At 43.1% G+C, this 22,104-nt stretch overlaps 1 protein-coding gene across 5 annotated transcripts in view; it reads right to left on the bottom strand.

Moving 5' to 3' along the window:
- The window catches only part of MYO1C (myosin IC), a 662,069-nt gene that overhangs the window by 91,811 nt on the left and 548,154 nt on the right, over nt 1–22,104 (bottom strand). For all 5 annotated transcript variants that reach the window (XM_069615425.1, XM_069615428.1, XM_069615429.1 and 2 more), the window contains exons 21-25: nt 8,364–8,440; nt 7,942–8,010; nt 7,430–7,514; nt 6,676–6,835; nt 591–674 (exon numbers count right to left, since the gene is read on the bottom strand). In XM_069615425.1, coding sequence (XP_069471526.1) covers nt 591–674; nt 6,676–6,835; nt 7,430–7,514; nt 7,942–8,010; nt 8,364–8,440 — 475 coding nt within the window. The remainder of the gene's footprint in view (nt 1–590; nt 675–6,675; nt 6,836–7,429; nt 7,515–7,941; nt 8,011–8,363; nt 8,441–22,104) is intronic.

Genomic DNA, 22,104 nt, shown 5'->3' with positions numbered 1-22,104 from the left:
CGAAATATCCATGGAATTCTAGGGACTACAAAAATGTGCACTTAGACTGCCCTACAACCCTAATTCCGTTTGGTGGCATTTCAGCAGATTTCCTGCCTACCACCAAACTTGTAATGAGGCCCAATGCACTCTTTGAAGCAGAGACGTTCGGTTATTTTTATTTTGTCAACTAAAGGTATCTAATTATACATTGTTTCAATTATCAGCATCCTATTGAAAATGAGACCATGTGAACTTCTTTAATAAGACCTTTTGAATAAGACCCTTCAAGGACAGTTCTATTGAATGTTTACTGAATTGGGGACAAAGATCCCATTCGGAGCATAGTTTTGAACTGGGAATTCCTGAAGAATGAGGTTTAAAGGAGGGAATCAAATCTCCCTCCCTCACCTGCGCAGCCTAAAGCGCAGAAACAGCACGGCGAGGAAACAGTGGTAGAGTAAGGTTCAGAACAAAGAATCAAAGCTTTTAGACCACCCTTCAAAACTGCTCTTTACCACTTGGCGAGGGGCCTGCTAGGAGGTGACGTTTTAGAGCTTTGAAGTGGTTTCTTGTTTTTATTGCCACTCACTCATCCAGGCAGAAAGTACCTGCTGTTTCCATTCTGGACTGATCCTTTTGCAGAATTTCCACACCATGTTCTGCATGCATAAGTCCCTCAAGAGCTGTGAGGCCTGTAAAACAAGAGGGTGAAGTTAAGAACAGAAACTCGGATGGACACTTGGGATGGCGGATTTTAGGGGGGAGGGGTGCTTAATACCGCAACTGCAAAGAGTAATACAAAATTCTAATCAAACTCTCACTTGACAGAGGGGTTGAGCAGGGGATGTTATACTAAGGAGACCAGGAGGTAGGTGTAAAGTACAATAAAGATATACAAGAGATTATCAAACAATAGATTGTCCACACAGCTAAGTATCAAAATATATGCATTTAGTTCACAATGTAGAAACATTAAGTTAGAACACAACAAATAAAAAACACAAACAAATATATTAATTTACAGCTAGGGTTCCTAATTGGGAACCCTGCCACACTTAAGAATGAATACAGTTCAATGCCACACTGTTACTAGAGCTAAATTGAGGGGTAAACTTAGTTATCATGGGTGTTACACAATTATACAGCATCATCATCACTCTGTGACTAAACCTAATGTGCCCAACCTCAACCTTTAAACAAGTGTTCAATAAAGTTTCAGGTAGGTAAAACATATTATCATAGTCTTAGATCTATGTTAGTCAACTCTGTACCTAAATGAATTCCCTGACCAAATTCCACACTTTTTCATTTAAGCAAGAATATTACTAGATGATTAAATCTGCTAAATTAGCTATTTTAAGACATATAGCGCACACAGACACACACGCACAATAACCATTCCTGAACAGGATAAAACACTTTTTTCCAGACAATGTAATGAACCTTTTTCAAAAAGAGAAGTTTTTTTGTATACCGCCCAGCATTGATCTCTTCTTCCTTACATGCATGCTTTCTGTTTATCTTACTGTTCCATTTTATGTGCAACATACCATTTGTATTTTAAGAAAACTTCTTTTTGACATTTTGAAAGATTTTGTTACCTTAGGATCATTACTAGTCTCTGACATGTACTGTTTAATCAAATCAACATTTGAAACATTTGGATGCCCTAATAGTTGACTTGCCTTAAAAGGCCAACGGATGAAACACATTTTGGCATTTTCCTTGATCCAAGACTAATTTTGTTTTCTCTTTTGATTAGAAACGTATTTAGAAGCAAATGGCATTTTCCTATTTTGAACTAATGCTAATATGTTGTGTAATTTTGATGTCTTTTCCAATAAGATACACATATCGGTACACAATAATGAATTATAACTTAGAGCTGTCTTTTCTCCAATTATATTCATGATATCTTGGATGTTAGTATAACCATGCATCCATAGTATAGCTATTTCGAGATGACACAGTGCCACAATCTGGTATACACACAGCAAGTACTCAATAACAAATAGCAAATATATGAGGTTCAGGCACCAAGAATTATAGGTTCTATATTTTCACTTACTACCTAGTTAAGTCTAGAGTTTTCGGGATGTCTGCTCGCCTCATCGGTTGCAGCATCGTGGGTACAGAGGGGACTTCATTTTGACAGCTGTGCCTGGCAATCCCGGTCTACATTAGGGTCTTTGAAACCGTGAAGTCACTAAGGTTGGAGTTGGGCTGAAGATGAAGGACTTCTGCCTCTGTTCCCACGATGATTAAGAATCCACAAGCTGCAGCAGCTAGTAGGAGGGGCAGGCATGACCCGGCAAAGAGTCTGTAAGCAAGAGGACAAAAGGACTCAGGCTATAGCAGCTCTCACCTTTCTGGTATAGAGCAGCTGCAGAAAAGCTTTAAGGTCCTGATCCAATACTGAGGATGCACAGCAAGATTCACAGACCCAAAGATGTGTGAGGTCCCGGCAAGGGACAAGCCCCTATTACAGATGATGCTACAGATGATGCGAGGCGGCAACAAACCCACAACTCTTCTGATCTCCTGCACAACAAACACAGCAATGCATGGCTTGGATTTGGCTATGCCCATCAGTTCAATGGTGCGAAGCACAATGGAAGGACTCTCTTCCAAAGAATGACCAGAGCTTGGCTTTACAGTAATTGGCTTAGGTAAAGGTTGTCACAGAAGTAGTGTTCCACTATTGCCTCTCGTGCTTCAGATTCTTGTCTAGAGTGGTCGGCTTACTCAATGGCTGGAGAGCTCCTCCTGATGTACAGACACCTGAGCTGGGGGACCTCACCAAACCTATCCGGGGACCTGCAACCTCCATGCTACGAGTAGCAAAGCAATCATGTCTACCCAGCTCAAGTACAGTCATAACATCTCTCTGGTATGAGACAGACACACCTTACAGTGAATTACTGTATATGGATATTTCCTACCCCTATCCACAAGGAAATTGGCCAACAAATGAAGTGAGCTGAAAAGATGGGGCTTAAATAACACGTGTAGCCATTTTGACCACTGTATTGGTAAAATAGCTACCAGAGAGTGAAAAAGAAGAGATGCACCTAAAAAGCGTGAACGTAAAGTACTATTGCCACCAGCCTTACAGAGCTGAGAAGAGTATGGGGAAAATATCTATCAAGTAAGACAAAATGAGAAGCAAGTTTCCTTGCACTAATGTGCATAAGGGAGGTATGTAAGGGACTCATGGTGGCAACAGTAAAGACAGACACTTGATCACAGTTCAAGTGTATTTATTGAACTTTATAATGAGTGAGACAAACACCTAATCTAAACCTAAATCTAAGATGGGAGCAAGCTAGGACCATCAGATAATAATACGGCAGTCCTAGTGACGTCATATCAAATAAAAATGGCCTATACTAAAAAAACTATTGCCAATCCTTACTACTAAGTTACAAAAAGAGTGTGGGATAATGTTCACCAGAAAGGAAAGAAGTGCTCACAAAATGATAAGTCAGAATGGTATGGCTGGGTCTCCCTTCCCCACGTTTCAAGCACAGGACAAGGCAGAACTCCTGAGCGCAGCACACTCCTGGGCCTCTCCAACACAAGGCTTACAATTCCAGTTCAACGATATCAAAACCTTCAGAGGCTAAGTCTCTTTCCTGCAAAGGTCTCTTGCCTTAGAAGGCTTGCTGATTCAAAACGACAAACAAACAAAGATTCTTTCGGTAGATTTGCACTACAGTGATTGCTCTTAGCCCCTAGGATCTCCCTCTGCCGGGCTCGGCTCCTCCTTGCAACTTGGGCCTGCGTCCGTCGGGTTCACTACAGCCTTTCTTTAACACAGTTCGTGTATTTCTAACACAGTTCATGTTTTGTTCATTTTCATCAGAAAGCAGGGGTTTCCTTCGCCTAGCTTTCTTTCAGCATCTCTCCGTCGGGTTGACAATCGGAAAGTGGGGGCCCCTTCCCCAAGCTTTCTCCTGGCAATGGGTCAGAGACTTTTGATTGTGCAAGGGATTTGATGTGACCCTTGTAGGACCCCTCAGAAGGCTCACGCCACACTTCCATAGGGCCTTCTGGTCTTTGCAATTTCAACACAAAACCAAAGGGGCCAGCGAGAGTCCTTTGAATGAGCACTCCTACGGTGCCTGACCACTCTGCAGCTGGCCATCATCTGGGCTTTCTCAAAAGTTCAAACACACACAAATTCTTTCTCCTCAAGTTCCTTGCGTTCATAATTATGCTACTTGCAACCTTGGGCTCAACACAGTTTGGTTTGGTTTGCCATCAGCTTCCTCCGACTCACCGGCTGTGCTGAACCCGTTGGCTTCTCTCGTCTCTGGAGTCAAGGAGAGTACCACGGTAGCCAGCTTGCCTCCCCACCTGAGCCATCAATGCGGGTTGCCCCCGTGCACTGTTGACATCTGCTGCTCGGCACGCCAGCTGTAACACCCGGTCTTATAAATGACCTGTCTCTGCCTGACCCGTGTGTTGGGACATGTCAGGTAAACTGCTCTGGTGTTAGTTTGTTGTCTGTTACAGTGTAAGAAAGTGTTGAAAAGATGGAGGGGGCTAGAGCTTCTAAATATCCTACAGGGTAGGATGGGAAGAAGGTGCTACAAGGAAGGGGATACCGCGTCTCAACCCTTGGTGTCCCACTTCCACTCCCCCAAGACCCCTTGCCCAGGTGATCCTCCCCCACTGGTCCACCCCCTGGATCCAATAGCGATAGCCGGGTCCTGGCCACCTGGACGACAGATCTCTGGGGACGAGCAGGTGAGACGGCTTCAGGTTTCTCACAGGTAGTAGTGCTACACAAAAAACTTAAAAGGGGACAGGGGCGCCCTGCACTGGTGGCCTTAAGAACTAGCCAGTGCCCCAAAACAAAATGATTTAATCAAGTGAGTGTGATTAAGAAGTCCTTATTCACAAACATCAGCTCAGGTACACAGATAACTGACAACAGACATGCTGCGGGCCCCAGTGAAAGAGGTGGGTAAGCAGCCATATAGAAAACCTTTCCTAACAGGTTACCATTCACATTTTGTTTTGGGGGAGGGTGCAAAGAGAGAGAACACAAGAACCTGAAGTCCTCAAAGTACTTGCTGGCCCAGCTTCCCCCTGACTGTCCACTGCCATGTGCGTCTCAATCCTTCACAGAACAGACTCAAAAGCCTTCAGAGAGGAAAGGCGGTATATATGTGGCAGTTACTACTAGTCACACAATGTGGGGAAAGGTGTTGCGCCTCTAGATAAAACATTCCCCACACTGCTAGAAACCACAGCCCATCAAGCACCTAAGAGAAACAGCTTTATATTACAAAGCCTAACCACTCATGGGCAGACATAAAGGGAGGAAAGTTCAGTATCCCCTTACCCAGATCATTCACCACATGCTCCAAACTGAGAAAGGATCAATACCATGTATGCCTAATCAATTTTTAAATAGATGTTCTATTTCTGCTAATATTAATTAAAACCTTTCCAATTTGCAATTATGTTGGTTCAGTGAGGTCTCGGAGCGGATAAATTATTCCGCTGTGATCCTAATTATCGCTGTCCCACCTAGGTCCAAGACCTTAAGGGAAACAAAGTATTACTTATACCGCCATATTATAATCTCTAATGCTGATCAAAGACAAGGCAGCGTATTGATACCTTTAAGCACTACCCAGATAACAGCATTTTCAGAACAACCCAGGACTGCACCCATCACTAGCCAATGTCAGAAGAAGTACATACCTCAGATTAAATGCTTTTTGCCTAGAGAAGCCTCAACAACTGCCACATAATGAACAAGGTGTGGAATGCGCACAGTCTAGTTCAGGAGGCAGTGTTTTGACTGTGGGCCTTAAAAACATGGAAGGTTTTAATTCTTCCCACACCGAATGCCATTTATTCAAAGTTAAAAACGCCAGCGGGAATGGATTTGTGCTGGTTTTTCCCTTATGTCAAATAAATTGGTTTTTGAAATAAATTATACTCCCCATCCTAAATGCGTGGTGCTGATCACTGTCCGGTTATCAGTGTATTTTCTATCAAGGTGCACCTTTGCGAGGGTCAAATCGAGTTGCCTGTTACACCACCAATATCAAATCCATGGAATCTGCATGTGCAGGTCTCTTTGCATGCATCTGTAACAGGTCAACGCTTTGCATTTTACCTTCCCATTTTGACATTTTCCTAGACCAAATCCATCATTTACATTTGGTCTCAAGTGAAAAGCCAGGGCTGTTACATGTTAAGCGGCATAGACACAGGACATGGACTAAATAAACTTTGGACTCCAATTTAGGGATTTTGGGTCTTCTAAGCTCGAGTGCTAATTCCATGAACAAGCTGGCGCCGTTTTACCATAAATGAATGCAACAAACAGTGCTTCAAAAAACCAACCACAAGACTTGACACCTGAGGTGATCATAATGCAGCCCCTTGTAAGAAGATCTCATTTGCTCTCTTCCAAACATCTTTTAATAATAGTATTAGGGTATTTATTGACCACTAACTTAGTTTCGGGAAGCAACAGAGCACTTTACAATCATAGTGGGGACAACATGTGAAGAATTCAGAGAAACAGGGAGCGTGGCGCTACCAATAGGGGAGTGCAAGCAATTTAGCAGCAAGTGATCTACTAACATCCAGGGCCGGGAACAATGGGAAGCAGCAATCTTGCCCCAATTCAGCACTGTTTGGGCCAGCACGTTGAATGTCACCTACCTCACTGAGTGACGGGGGAGGTGTGGGCCAAGATTTGTCCAGAACACTCTTTGGAAGATTGCGCCGTAATTTCATCAGGAAGGAATAGCGGATGTAATCAATGAAGTATTCATTTTCGGGGCATCTGGGATGGTTACGGTAGATAAAACCTTTAATTAACCTAGAAGAGGAGAGACAGGAGAAGTCATGCAGAAGTCGAAAGTATCTGGGGGAAGAACAGATAGTGGGGTCTGGCAAGGAGGAGCTGCCCAAACCAAAGAAGGAGAAGAAGCATGTCATTAGAAAAGGAACAGCTCAAAATATAGGAAGACAGCATCCAATGAAAGCAAGACGGGAAGGTGCCAACCCAAAGAATTAAGGTTTCAAGAAAACAAGGACAAACACTGGTAACTAGAGGGGAAAAGAGGATTAATTTCTTATGAAAATGCTCCATCCCAAATGCAGAGAATGGTGTACTCTCTCTGAAGCGAAGAACCCAGTCCGTCCTTTGGTGATGAGAGAACATCACTACAGGAGGGGAAAACCTGCTTTGTGTGCGAGGGAAAATCTGAGGCAACAACTCCAGTTGAGGTCTTACAAACCCATTCTGTGTCTTTCTTCATTGGTGAAACAATGGGAAGAAAATGGTACGACTTTGTGATGGGAGGTGAATGATGCCAGGGACCTTCAGATTTTTCTGCATAGTATTTCTGGTCTGCATAGGAGGGCAGGTTAATTTCACAATCTTTCAAAACAGATAGAGTGCGATACATACCGCCGAATGGTTTCGACAGCCCATTTCCTTTTGGCAGCTTTTCTACGACCAATGGTTCCACGCCACCACGACTGAATAATGATAGCTGTAGGAAATGAATAAATGTACTCATAAGCATGAGATGAGGCAGTGCACAAAACCCATCACAGGTGGATTTAAAGATTGATAGGAATAGCCAACTCAATTATGGATGATTCCTGGCATCTTCTTTGCACCCTGAAGTTGACCTCTAACCCTTTGCCAACAAAACACATTGCATTGGCAAAGAAACATATTCCCCCTCATCCAGGTTACACTGGAATGCTCCTCCCACTTCAAGACCCTTCCACCATTTCAATGTTTAAGCCCCTGTGACCCATACGTCTTACCAAAGCTAATTTGGTCATCAAAGCAAACAGACTCCTACCTAACACCTAAACCGCTGTTACCAGCGACAGTCACCTCCCACATATTCCCCACGTCACCAAGGGGAAATCACTCCCATGCTAAATCACTTCATTAGGTCTTCTCACCGGAATGTTTCATGTGCAGGAACTTCTTGCGTTGATGGAACCCTCTCCATGCTGACTGGATAAGGGTCACTGAAAAAAATGAAAAAGCAAGAGAAACAACTTATAATTTTATGAGGATATCCAGGAACAGGTTTACAGTCTAAATAGGGCGGTATTAAGGCATGGAAGTGCCAATTACTGCTGAAGCTCAATTAGGGGACAGAAATCCTATTGGCGATTTAAAGGCACTGCTGAAACGCAATGTTTGAGATAGAAACAGGACATTGCAAGCATGAGAAACAGTAACAATGCATCAGAGCTGCACCCTCGCCCGAAAGTATAGGCATGAGAGACCTAAAAGATCAGTTTGGTGGAAATGCCAAAACCCTATAAATGTTAATTCTTCAATTCTTTATAAGTCATTAACCCTCCCTTCTCCTCACCCAAACTCTGCTTCCGCACTTCCAAAGCATCTTCTGTTGCAAAGAGACTCTTCGGAAATCTAATGAATATTTTTGTTCTGCAAAAGAGGGGAAAAAGTATTAATGTAATGGGAGCGTGTTTGTGTACTCAGTCGCAAACAATTTCTGATCCAGTCCCTGTGAATATGACACGTTCATAAACTCCAAAAATGTATTAAAATCAGGCTATGGTCATCCTCCTGCATCCAGTAGACCTTCTACAGGGCTGTATTACAGATCCTGCTAAATTGTCAATTAAACAATTGTGTTTAATATCAACATAAGAAGTATAAATACACAGTTCCTTTTATTAGTCTCATCAAAAAAAGGTTATTTTAAGTTTAAGGAAGGGAGCGACAATGCCGGTCTAAGCCTTGAGGTTGAGGCGTCCTTTAAATGTGCACTTCATAGGTGACAGGGATGAACATAGGCTGACACAAGTTTTATAAACAAAGGTTTATTGGAGATATGGTACAGATTGGGGTAAAATAATAAACCTGAAGACTGACTAAATCATGGTAGTCAGGATGAACACTCTTCCGGATGTGGTTCTCCTTGGGATACCTTAAAAAAGAAAGGGTCTCTTAGGGAAGAAAAGAGTGTTTGAACAAAACATTCTCCCAATTCAGTGGGATTAGGTCTCTCCTAGCAGATTAACCCCAAAAGCATTAAGCTTACTGCCTCATGTTTAAGGGGCTTCCACACCCTTCTTCAGGCTTCCAGGAGGGAGGAGACTACACATGAGTACCCGTTATGGAGGGGAACCTCTTGATGAGCTTTGTATCTCTCTCCTGCATAAACATTCTGCTTTTCCTGGACATGTCGCAACAAGCTTTTTCCTCTGCCCTTCTTGGGTTTACCTCTTGGTATATTAGGGTTCCACCAGTTTATTCTCTGTGCTCTTATCCCTCCCCCCCTTTACTAATGTAAAGTGCTCCTCCCAAGCAATATTCCACTCCTTCGTCACACTTCTTTCCATCACCACCACTCTCACTTCCTTGATGTTCCTTCCCCTCTCCTCTTCACTTCCTTATATCACCTTCTGCTGCGCCTCCTTTATGTTCCACCACTCCAGCGCTTCATATCCCTCCACCACCTGCTTGATGTTCCTCCACTGTCCCTGTTATTTCTCTCTATCACCTCCTCCTCGATGTTTCTCAACTTTTAATCACTCCTCCAATGTTCTCTTACCTTTATTTCTTTCTCTTTTCTTGTCCATCTCTCTTAGTCTGATAACTCTTCCCAGCCCTCTGGGTTTTTCTGGGTCTTTCTGCCTCCTCCCAGCCCACCCGGGTCACTCCTACAGCCCTCCCAGTCACTCTCTGACCCCCCCCCACCCCAGGTCACTGTACTATCAGCCCTCTAGGTCTATCTGCTCCCAGCTCTCTACATAGGTTTGTTCCCAACCTTCTGGGCCTTTCTCTCTCCAGCCACATAGGTCTTTTTTCTCCAGCCCCCTGGGTCTCTTAATTCCCTACCGCCATCGTTCCAGCTTCCCTTATCTCGCACCATCACACTGGAATGCCTTACCTCCCACAATCCGAGGCGAGCCCTCCCTCACTGCCTTTCGGAAAGCTATGAAAACCACCCTCTTCACATAAGGTCTTTGCAGCACCATGTGTGCCAATCAACTGTCTGTAATGTAATAACCAAAGATGCATGAGCTGTAATGACTAATATGTCTTTAGCAATCATAATGTGCCAACTACTGCTACCAACCCTGTACCCCCTGTAACTAAGTTCCTGCAAGTAACAGCGCCACAATGCCCTGTCTGGCTGTCTGCGCGCTATATAAATATAAATAAATAAAATAAATAAATCGTCTTGCCTTTCCCCAGCTTCCTGCACCTCTGGTCTCTTTTCTCCAGCATTCCAGACCTTTCCTTAATCCTACTGTCTTCTGCTCTTGCTCCAGGTGACTCAGAATTAGCTCTTCTAACTCCTACCATCTTCTGCCAGATACCTGCCTGTAATGGGGCTTTGGGCATGACTTTCAGCCTATTTCTGAAGTAAGGGAACTCTGATGTGTGTCCTAGTTTTGCTGGGATGTGGATTTGCTGATGGGCACTGTTAAGGAGAATTCTCATTTCTATGCTAATTGATGTACATTAAATAAATAAATATTTATAACAGAAACCTTGAGTGTAAGTGTTACTTGGATACTTGTATTTACGGATTTCATTTGTGCAGCTCTACAGCTCACATTTACCCCCTCTTGAGATAGGCCTGGCTGCTCAGTCACACTACCAACTTGTGTAGTACAGACCTATACCAAAAAGGTGGGTTACCTAATAAAAAGCAGATAGGTGTTGTGTAGTCTCACACACTATGACTGCATCAATTCTTACCAAACACTGCTGGCAGGCAGTCAGATTGGCGTAGAATGGTTACATTAACTATTTGTTGTACTTGTGCCCAACTAAACCAGCCACGAGGCTAAGCTCCACCAACAAGATAAGCAACCTTAACATGCCAAATATGGATAACGTTAATGAGTCAGCCCTGACTTGCCTTACAGTAGAACAACTGAAAGATTTGTGTAAAACTAGGGGTCTGACTCAATGTGAATTGATTGTAAGGTTGTTAAATCACCAAAGCTTGGGTAGTAGGCCTGTAACACCTACTACCAAAATAATGTGGAGGTAACAAGGAGGATGGTAGTTTAGTGTTAAACTCCAATCAGCAAGAAGCATCTGAGGAGAGAGAGGAGTCTGTCCCTGTACCTCAGTCACTTCCCAATGTGACCCCACAAGGTCCAAATCTAAACCCAGAATATATTTCACTTGAGAGACTAAGATTAGTGTTGGGGTTCAAGAAACTCGATGTGCAATCTGAAAACAAACATCAAGAGGTGAAACTAAGGGAAAGAGAAATGCAGCATGAAGTGGAAATGAGGAAAATGTCCCTTGATTCTGCTTCGCTCTTAGAGTCTTCTAGGTCTACTAGTCCCAAGAGGGCTTGCCTGCCTACATAAGCAGTGAGTATGTATGAATCTTTGTTGGATTGGCTGGGTACTTTGAATACACCTATGGTCTTCAAGGAATAAGTGGGAATTATTTGATTCCATGGCTCATGTCTAGGCTCCCCCTGAATGGCTGTGATGCTGTTATGGAGTTGGGTGCCAGTGATAGAAAGGATTATGAGTCAGTTAAGCTGGCATTAATAGCCAGATTTGGGAAGTACCTTAAGAGGTTTAGAACCCTCAAAAAGACTGATGGTACCCCTTGGGCTACATGGGTACGTGAATGTTTGAAGAACGTAGATGGCTGGGTTTAGGGGTACAGAGTACACACCTTTGAAGGAATGAGAAGTCTTTTTTGCTTGAATCTATTTTTGATGCCTGCTCTCCTGAGCGGAGACAGCACTTGGCTGACTGTAAGGAAATTGATCCTACAAAGGTAGCACAAGCTGCTGACTTATGGGTAGCCAACAGGGCCACTCAAAGACTCTGGGGCTACTCAGAGAAAGGAAGAAGGGAAGCAGCACAAGAAAGAGGGTAAAGCAAATTCTAATTCCTACCATCCAAAAGAGGGCCACAAACATAACAAGGGTAAATTCCATGGGAAACCTGGTAGGTCTAGTGGAACCTTTGGTGCCAAAACAGATGGAGGTCAACAGAAACCTCAATTCCAGAGAACATTTGGAAAATATTTAGTATGTGGGTCTGTAGACCATGTGAAGTGGATCCCAGATGTAAGGGTAAACCTTCAGGGGTCCAAGTTCACATTTCCAACTACTGGCTGAAGACCCCATTGGAGTTAAAGCTAGTGTATCTTTAGTGTCCCTGGATCTGTGGGAACAAAAGAATGTGGATGTTTATAACACCATTCCAGATAACCTTCTGTGTTGTGAAACCTAGGCCTCTCTCCCACTATACAGGACTCTCAAATCTAGGTGTAGCCTCAGTTCTAGCCTACTGTTTTTAAACATACTGCGCTGTGGGGCCTGGGCCTCTCTCCCACTATGCAGTACTCTCAGATCTAGGTGTAGCCTCCATCACTGTATATTATATTTGAAACCTTCTGTATTGTGAAGCCTGGGCATCTCTCCCATTATACAGGACTCTCAAACCTAGGCCTTTTGCCAAATTTGCGAATGTTATCGGTAAAACCTATAACCCATTAACCAAAAAGCTCAAATTTCTGCATACTTAACTCACACAAAAACCCACACAACCACCTCTCGCACAGCAAACCGCACGCGCTTCACCACACTACAAAAATTACAACACATAAGCCGCACCAACAGCACACAAAGACTAACATCGACCCGATACTCACACCCAAGGTCAGCACACAGTTTAAACCGAAATGAAGCTGACAACAGGACACCCCCTCTCTCTCTATCCTACTCCCTCTTCACCCTACTAACCCACCCCGCCTTATTTGCATATCCGCCTGAGCACCTGGGGACCAATTCCGATTGGTGACGGTGCTCGGTACAAATACATTTAACATTTAACATAACACCAAAGAATATTATAAGGACAGTGTTCTTGTAAATGGTCAGGAGACTCCTGCCATAAGAGACACTGGGGAAAGCATTACAGTGGTTGATGAAAGTTTTTTTAAGCCTGAGGATGTAGCTTAGGCACCCAAAGGTCCCACTAAACTTGCAGGAGGCCTCTTCCAAATGGTTCCTATTCTGCCCGCTCTCATCCAGTGCAATTACATGATGGTTAGGATCCCTGTTAGTGTACAGAATGAAGTGCCAGGAGTGTCCTGTTGGGGAATGACTTGAAGGCTCTTGGAGTAGTGTCTAGTACCCCTAGGCCTCCAGGCAAAATGAAGCAGGAGCAAACAAGATTGTCCAGTGAGGCAGTTTGAGGTTAAGGAGATTTCCAATACCTCCAGTCCACAGGAAGGCCACCATTCAACTTCCAAGAAAAGAGACTAAGGAGAAATCCAAGATCTCTGGTGAAAAGAAAGGTCTGAAACCTCAACCTGTTCATAGGACAAGGACATCCCCGAGAGGACTGTTCCAGGCAACCCCAGTGACCCCTTCCTCAGGTGATGCTGAGTGAGCGGACCAACCAAATTCTGTGGAATCAGCTACTGGTGTCACAGTGCTGGAAGGAAACCTTCCCTGCATTGGAGATCTGGATACTAGAGACCATCCTGAGCTGCAGACTTTACTTGCAGAAGGTGGACCCTCTATGGCTGACCTCAGCACAGGACAAAGAGTTTCCTTCGCTAGAAGGTCCGCGCCAGCTGGAAGGGCAAGAGCCATGGAAGCATAGGCTTTACTGGGAGGATGGCCTCCTCTACAGTGAACCTACGAGTCTACCCCAGGGGACTATACAAGACTGGTAGTGCCCAGGAGGTGAGACACGTTCCTACAGTTAACCCATGAGATCGCTTTGGCTGGTCACTTGAGTTTCAAGAGGACCAAACAGAGGCTATTTCTGTACTTCTACTGGCCCAAGATGGGGGCTGATGTAGATAAAGTATGTAGGAGCTGCCACACTTGTCGGACATCTGGCAAGAGTTGACCCAAGAATGTAGCACCTTTAGTGCCCCTCCCTGTGGCGGGAGTCCCTTTTGAGAGGGTGGGGATTGACATTGTTGGTCCCCTAGACACTCCAACTTCCTCAGGCAACTGATTTATATTGGTTGTGGTAGACCATGCTACCAGGTATCCTGAGGCAATACCTATGAAAACTGTTACTGCTCAGGCAGTGGCTAAGGCCCTCCTTGGTATTTTTTACCAGGGTTGGGTTTCCTAAGGAGGTCATCTCTGACAGGGGATCAAACTTTATGTCTTTTAGGCAGAATTGCATGCAGTACCCTCTCAGACCACCACATACAATTAGGACTACAGGTGTAAGCAAAACCAACCTTTGGTATAAAAGTCTGTACCAGACAGTTTTGTGGTAGCAAGCTGAGCAGCCAGGCTTATCTCGAGAGGGAATGGGATGTGAGCAGAAAAAGAGGTTACTCAGAGGTCTTACAATCACAGTGGTTCAAATAGACACTTACACTCAAGGTCTCTTGGTAAAACACTTAATTTATTACAAAGTCGTTTAGAAAACATTCACTAGAAGGAGGCAACTTAATATCATACACAAATACACTTCAGTACCAAACCAATAAGTTCCTAAGTAAATTAGGCTCCCCAGAAATAGGAGCACAATGCATTTCAGTCACTTTAAATAGGAGGACAAAGGCACAAATTAGCATAATAGATTACAAATATGTTCTTAGGCAGTGCAAATAGTTTTAGTTCACTAGAGGACTCGATTCAGTTCAATAGGCCTAGGCCAAAGTACATGGGCTAGTGTCTTGGATAGGAAAGAGCAGTTCTTGAAGTAAACGGTAAAGTCTTTGCCAATGTTCTCAGAAGTAGTTTGTACGAAAAAGAATCAGATGTTGGGTCACAAGCTGATTAGGCCTGCAAGTTGGGAAAGTTCCACGAACTTTCACTTCGAGAGGTAAGTTCTCTCAATCGGGTTGGCGCAGTACCTTAATATGAAGAACAAGATGCAGCAGAAGATGTTGGTTCCTGGCAGTTCCTGCAGATCTCACTGTTCCTGAGCCTCAGTCGTGGGGACAAGAGGGAGGACGTCGGGGGACTCCTGCACTGCACGTGATCGTTGAAAAACGCAGACAAATTGGAGTCACTTCAGTTTGAGTAGTGGTCATCAAGCACACAAGCTGGTGTCCTTCCCCCTGGTTAATCCTAACCAGCTCCGAGAATGGTATACAGGTAGCTTACGAGTTGATTGGCCCACCAACTGAAAGGAAGAAGTCGTCCTTGAAGGGGCAACTCTGTCGAGATGAACTTGGCAATTCGGACCTGCAGTAGGGCTTGACTGGGCAAACCAACAGTCCAGGAGTTGCAGCAACCGTCCTCTTCCAGCTCGTCGTCGGTTCTTTCGTTCCAGTGGTCGACTCTGCTTTCCAGTTCAAGAGACTTGGCTTTTAAACAGTTTTCTCCCTTTCATTCCAGCCTAGCTGCCACTTACCCAGCAGGGTGGCTGTCCTTGCTGGACAGTCAGCCACCCATTAATGCCAGAGTACATTGGGTTTCCTAGGAGACTAAGCACAGGGAGTTTCGGGCACTTCCCTCACTTCCTCCCCACCCCAGATACTCAGAGGCCAGAGGCGGTCTTCAGTCCTGAAGCCCGCCAAAGGCATAGAAACAAAGGGGCCAGACCTGGTTTGGCACACAGAAACAAACACCAGAAGTACCTTCCCAAAAAGAAATGGTGAAAAAAGAAGACCGGGACCTGTTTAAACAAAGGGGCTTAAGGCGCCATCTTGAAAAACATGGCTCATGCGATTTATAGCTACCAGTGTTCCCGGTCGGGAAAAATCATGGTAGTTCGTTGTAAAACCACTGCCACCAGCCATTTCGACAGAAAAGGGTAGCATTTGACCGCTACATGAGTTTCTAGACACAGGGGATACTAGGTAACCCCTCTAGCACTCTATAGGAAGGTAGTGTGTGCTGGGTCTAGGAAGTTAAAAAGGACTAGTAAAGTCAATTTAACTTTACATTCTCTGGGCAACAGTAGTTTATCCCAGAGAAGGTATTTAAACCTTGGAACAGCCTAGAAAGGCTTCCCTGTGTCACTGCACTGACGGTGCTGTGTAACACACATGAAAAGGTGCCTATGGAGTAATCTTAAAACTCCATAATCAAAGAAGACAATACATGAAAGAGTGAGAAAAAAGACTCACACTCTTTCCAGGTAAAACAATCAAGTCCTCAAAAATCCATCAAAGTTGCTGGGGTCTCTAAGGAGAAGGGAATTAGCACATTTATGAGAATTCTCCCTAACAATGTCCCACTACATTCAGACCATGTGGAAACATGGTGGAGTGACTTACAATTTCTTAACAGCCTACCATCCCCAAACCAGTTGGTGGAGAGGTTTAACAGTACTATGAAGAGCATGATAGGTGCTTTAGAGAAGCCCCTTAGAAGAAAGTGGGACCTTCTACTGCCATGCCGTCTCTTTGCTTATAGAGAAGTCCCTCAAGCACGGGTTGGGTTTAGCCCCATTGAACCTCTTTAGGGTCATCCAGTCAGAGGCCCGTTGGCCCTGATCAAGGGAGGGGTGGAGAGTTCCCTACAGCCAGTGAGAGTCACTGACTATGTGCTGAGACTCAGGAAGAGGATGGCACTGATGATGACAGAAGCTTCAGAAAACCTGAAAGCAGGTCATTCTCTGGTCAAGCATTGGCACGACCAGAAGGCCAACATGGTGGAGTTTACTCCAGTTATATGAAACAGGTGGTGGTGCCGGAAACATGAGAGCAACTGAAGAACAAGGCAAAGGGTATTACATCAAAAATTCATTTTATTTTGTTATAGATTGTAAAAAAAGTCTTTAATTAATTCATTTTGTAAAACACATCCTATATAACAGACATTCATACATTCATTCATACTAATACAGCTCAATACAGCTCTAAAAATAGTACATTTACATTTTTTAAAGGGAAATGTGAAGAAAGTGCAACAACTGTTCCATTGTTAGGATAAAAATTACGCTTTCTAAAAAAAAAAAAAAAAAAAAAAAACAATTAATGGGATCAAAAGCAAACCGATACAAATTCTGTGTAATGGAAATGTCAACAACACTTCCAGTGTTCAATGATAATGGTTCATTCCAGACAAAAGTTATCGACTATTAGTGCCTAGACTGTTGATGCCAAGATAAATAAGTCTTCTTAGTCAAATAGGCTTCTTAATACATAGTTTCGACTTGGATAGTTATCTATGTCTTCATCAGGATAGGGATGAACCCAACAACGTTTCTAAAAAGAAAAAACAATGGTACAATTAAAATTGGATGTTAAAAAAACTTAATTCACTCAGTTGCTCTCTGTGAATACCAATAGTCCAAATATAGGGAGAGGACAAATTAAGTCATACTCTGAAACCAACCCAAAATTTGACTAAATGGAGAGGGTTAACTCCAATTTATTTAAATGTTGCCCACTAAGGGGCAATGCATATCTCAAAAGGCCTCGCATACCTCCCTTTCTCTACAAAAGGATAGAGAATTCAATGCATCAGGAAAGAAAAAATCATTTCACATTGATGGGACACTATCATTTCGTGTCAATATATTTTCCCTAGTTTAACACCCCGCTCCCCCCATGTCTCCATTTGGAATTCCATTCAACAATCAACTAAAGTAGTACCTGAAAACCATACACCGGATGGGAAACTGGTCTTGTCTTGACCAGCTTCTCCTCTGTATTAGAGATGCTGGGTCAAATACAGGTAGTGCTCGTTATAAAGCACACTCCAGGAAATTTGTAAACATCAAACATCCCTGAAACGCCAAACAACAAAAGAACAGTACTTCTGTCACCACTGTATTACAATCCTACTTTAAGAGTATTTGATATAAGGCAAATGAGCACCACAAAAGGTATGCCAACGAAATTACCTCAAAAAAGGTTTAAATCTCCTTGACTTTGTATAGATGAAATGTCGGCACCGTCTGTCTCTTATCGAGGCCGACTTCGTAGAAATGAAAGAGGGATAGACAGAAAACTGTGACCGCCGTAACGTCCCCACTGTGTCGCAGTTCCTACTCTGCAAGCGACGCAGCTTCTAAACGCGAAAAACGAAATCAAACATATCAATGCTACGCTAAGGCTGTAGAGAAATGCAATCCAATATGTGCTCTTCAATTGGAAAACAATTGGAAAACAAGAGCGAAGACCACCCTTCTTACTCAATATATGGGGCGTAACACTCCCAAATGTCTTCTGTGCAAGCAATTCGAAGATTAAATGAGGTCGCTGTAATATCCCTTCTGTCAAGCAGTTTCTACTCTGCATGTAGCACTGCTTCTAAAAAAGAAGCGAAATGAAAAGTGTTACGCCAATGTTACATGACAAATAGTACATGTCACGCTAAGGCTGCATGGGGAAGCACTCCAATATGTGCTTGATGATAGAGAAAAAGAAAAAGAGGAAGTTCAAAGCTAATTTCCAAAACCTATTTCAAAAAAGAAGGTTCAAAGCAAATTTCTGAAAAAGCGCTTACCTCACGCAGAGTGACCGTCGCCCACGGAGAGTCCCAGCAGACTGAGGAGACCAAGCGGAAAGCGCTAGTCCCTCCTTTATGTCGAGGATGTTAGGGGCATAGGTACAAACAAGGACCATTATCGTGTGTCCCCGGGTCACAGACACAGAAAAAGGACCAACACCATATATGCACCTACCGAAGGAGAGTTGTTTCTAACGCTCGCATGTTCTACCGCCGTATAAGTGATCTGGTGCCAAATTTTTACAGATAAATGGCAAATCAGTGTGCAAAAGAAGAAGAAGAATGTCAAGTGTCCTCATTTTGTATACTTCTTGTAGCCCGAATATAGGTGTTCTTCAAAACACATAATGTGTGTAAAAATGAAATAAACTGTGTGTTGTCGCCAGGATCTAAAAGATACACTCAGTTTTGAAGTTTTAAAATTAGAAGACCAGACATCGTACTGGTAATACAAGGAGGAATGAAATCCAAATAACTATTATTTTCAAAAAAATCCTTCTTAACTCCATTCCTCCTGTTGATTCAGGCCTGCAGTGAGGCTATTAGTATGGTATATCCACCACTGTTCTCTTTGCGCAAGACGTGTGGCCACATTAGCCTTATCTGTGCCACATACTCTTTCTACAGCCCACCATTGCAGATCTTCTGGGCTGTGTTTTAGTTCCAAAAAGTGTGTGCTCAAAGGGGCATTGAGTTGTTTGGTTCTAATCTTCGAACGATGTTCGCCTATTCGTAATTTGACCGCCCTGGTGGTCTTTCCTATATATGCCTTTTTACAAGGGCAAATAATAGCGTAAATCACATTAGTACTGAGGCAAGTAGTGTGTTGCCTAAGTTTCCAGTCCCTCCCATGGATATTAACAATGGAGGTGGCTGAAGTGCTAGCACAGTTGCAACAGTTACCACATGGGAAATGGCCAACAATAGGGGACATGCCCCAAGTCATAGAAATAGTGGGTTGTGTATCTTGTAGATGGTTCCTATCTGCTTTCGAAACCCAGTTTTTGATGTTCTTGCCCTTTTTGAATGCATAAATTGGTTTGGGTAATTTCTGCATATTTAGTTGGAGCAAATGCCAGTGGCTAGAGATAATTTTCTTGATCTGGTTGTACTGCGAATTAAATGTGAGCGCACACACCATTTGATCATCTTTCAACTTTCTTTCTTGTACAACATTTTTTTCCAAAAGTAGTTCTCTATGTTGGTAACGTGCTCATTTTTTACAGCGTCTGAGAAGTTGTTTAGGGTATCCTCTTTCTAATAGTCTATCTTCTATAATAGAGGCTTGCTTGATGAAATCTTCTACTTTAGTACAGTTCCTACGAGCTCTAAGAAACTGCCCATAGGGAATATTTGATTTCAGAGATTGAGAGTGAAAGCTCTGATGGTGCAATATTGTATTCCTATCAGAGTCCTTTCTGTACAGGTCCACAACCAATCTCTTATCGTCCACTTTTATTAATAAATCCAAGAAGGCAATCTCTTTGTTGCTGGTCTGGATCGTGAATTTCAAATTTGGATTAAGATTATTAATCCAAGAGAAAAACATATTGTAGTCACCTTTTGAACAGTCCCAAATAATCAGTATGTCGTCGATGTACCTTTTGTAGAGTTTTAGAACCGGTTTAAATGGATTGGACTCTGTGAGAATATTAGAGTCTTCAAAATCCCACATATATAGGGTAGCATAATTTGGGGCAAAAGATGCCCCCATTGCAGTCCCCTTTATTTGCATGTAATATGTGTTTTTGAATCTGAAAAAGTTCTTAGAGAGAGCAATTTCTAATAGTTCTACCAGGAACTCACTAGGTACAGAAATAATATCTGTTCTGGTTTGGAGAAATCTCTTCATAATCCCCAGGGAATCACCTTGTGGGATATTCGAATATAACGATTCAACATCCAATGTGATGAGTATGTCATGGTCCTTATTAAAAGGAAAAGATTCTACTAACCTTATAACATCCGTTGAGTCCGAAAGGTAAGTAGGCGTATTTTTTGCAAATGGTTTCAAGAAAAAATCTAAGTATTGACCTATAGGTTCCAAAATGGAACCACTCAAAGAAACAATAGGTCGACCCGGGGGAGCACTCATGCTTTTATGTATCTTAGGTAACATATAGATAAGAGGAATCCTGGTGTTAGAGGGCAGCAGGAAATTAAGTTCTTTTTGCGAAATGATGTCTCTTTCCAATGCATCTTTGCCCAACGTTTCAATTTCCTTCCGAATCCTAGGGGAAGGGTCTCCTTGTAGTTTTACATAAACCTCTTTGTTTTCAAGCTGTCGAGTAACTTCATGGTCATATTTCATAGCATCCCAAACTACAACTCCCCCTCCCTTGTCGGCTTTTTTTATCACAATCGCTCTATCTGACTGTAATTCCTTACAGTCGGATAGAACGATTTGAAGAACACCTATATTCGGGCTACAAGAAGTATACAAAATGAGGACACTTGACATTCTTCTTCTTCTTTTGCACACTGATTTGCCATTTATCTGTAAAAATTTGGCACCAGATCACTTATACGGCGGTAGAACACGCAAGCGTTAAAAACAACTCTCCTTCGGTAGGTGCATATATGGCGTTGGTCCTTTTTCTGTGTCTGTGACCCGGGGACACACGATAATGGTCCTTTGTTTGTACCTATGCCCCTAACATCCTCGACATAAAAGAGGGACTAGCGCTTTCCGCTTGGTCTCCGCAGTCTCCTGGGACTCTCCGTGGGCGACGGTCACTCTGCGTGAGGTAAGCGCTTTTTCAGAAATTTGCTTTGAACCTTCTTTTTTGAAATATGTTTTGGAAATTAGCTTTGAACTTCCTCTTTTTCTTTTTCTCTATCATCAAGCACATATTGGAGTGCTTCCCCATGCAGTCTTAGCGTGACATGTACTATTTGTCATGTAACATTGGCGTAACACTTTTCATTTTGCTTCTTTTTTAGAAGCAGTGCTGCATGCAGAGTAGAAACTGCTTGACAGAAGGGATATTACAGCGACCTCATTTAATCTTCGAATTGCTTGCACAGAAGACATTTGGGAGTGTTACGCCCCATATATTGAGTAAGAAGGGTGGTCTTCTCTCTTGTTTTCCAATTGTTTTCCAATTGAAGAGCACATATTGGATTGCATTTCTCTACAGCCTTAGCGTAGCATTGATATGTTTGATTTCGTTTTTCGCGTTTAGAAGCTGCGTCGCTTGCAGAGTAGGAACTGCGACACAGTGGGGATGTTACGGCGGTCACAGTTTTCTGTCTATCCCTCTTTCATTTCTACGAAGTCGGCCTCGATAAGAGACAGACGGTGCCGACATTTCATCGATACAAAGTCAAGGAGATTTAAACCTTTTTTGAGGTAATTTCGTTGGCATACCTTTTGTGGTGCTCATTTGCCTTATATCAAATACTCTTAAAGTAGGATTGTAATACAGTGGTGACAGAAGTACTGTTCTTTTGTTGTTTGGCGTTTCAGGGATGTTTGATGTTTACAAATTTCCTGGAGTGCGCTTTATAACGAGCACTACCTGTATTTGACCCAGCATCTCTAATACAGAGGAGAAGCTGGTCAAGACAAGAACAGTTTCCCATCCGGTGTATGGTTTTCAGGTACTACTTTAGTTGATTGTTGAATGGAATTCCAAATGGAGACATGGAGGAAGCGGGGTGTTAAACTAGGGAAAATATATTGACACGAAATTATAGTGTCCCATCA

This window comes from Ambystoma mexicanum, chromosome 9 (assembly GCF_040938575.1).
Source record: "Ambystoma mexicanum isolate Mex_15411 chromosome 9, UKY_AmexF1_1, whole genome shotgun sequence".
Classification (NCBI taxonomy): Eukaryota; Metazoa; Chordata; class Amphibia; order Caudata; family Ambystomatidae; genus Ambystoma; species Ambystoma mexicanum.
This window is presented reverse-complemented; position numbering and strand designations above follow the sequence as displayed.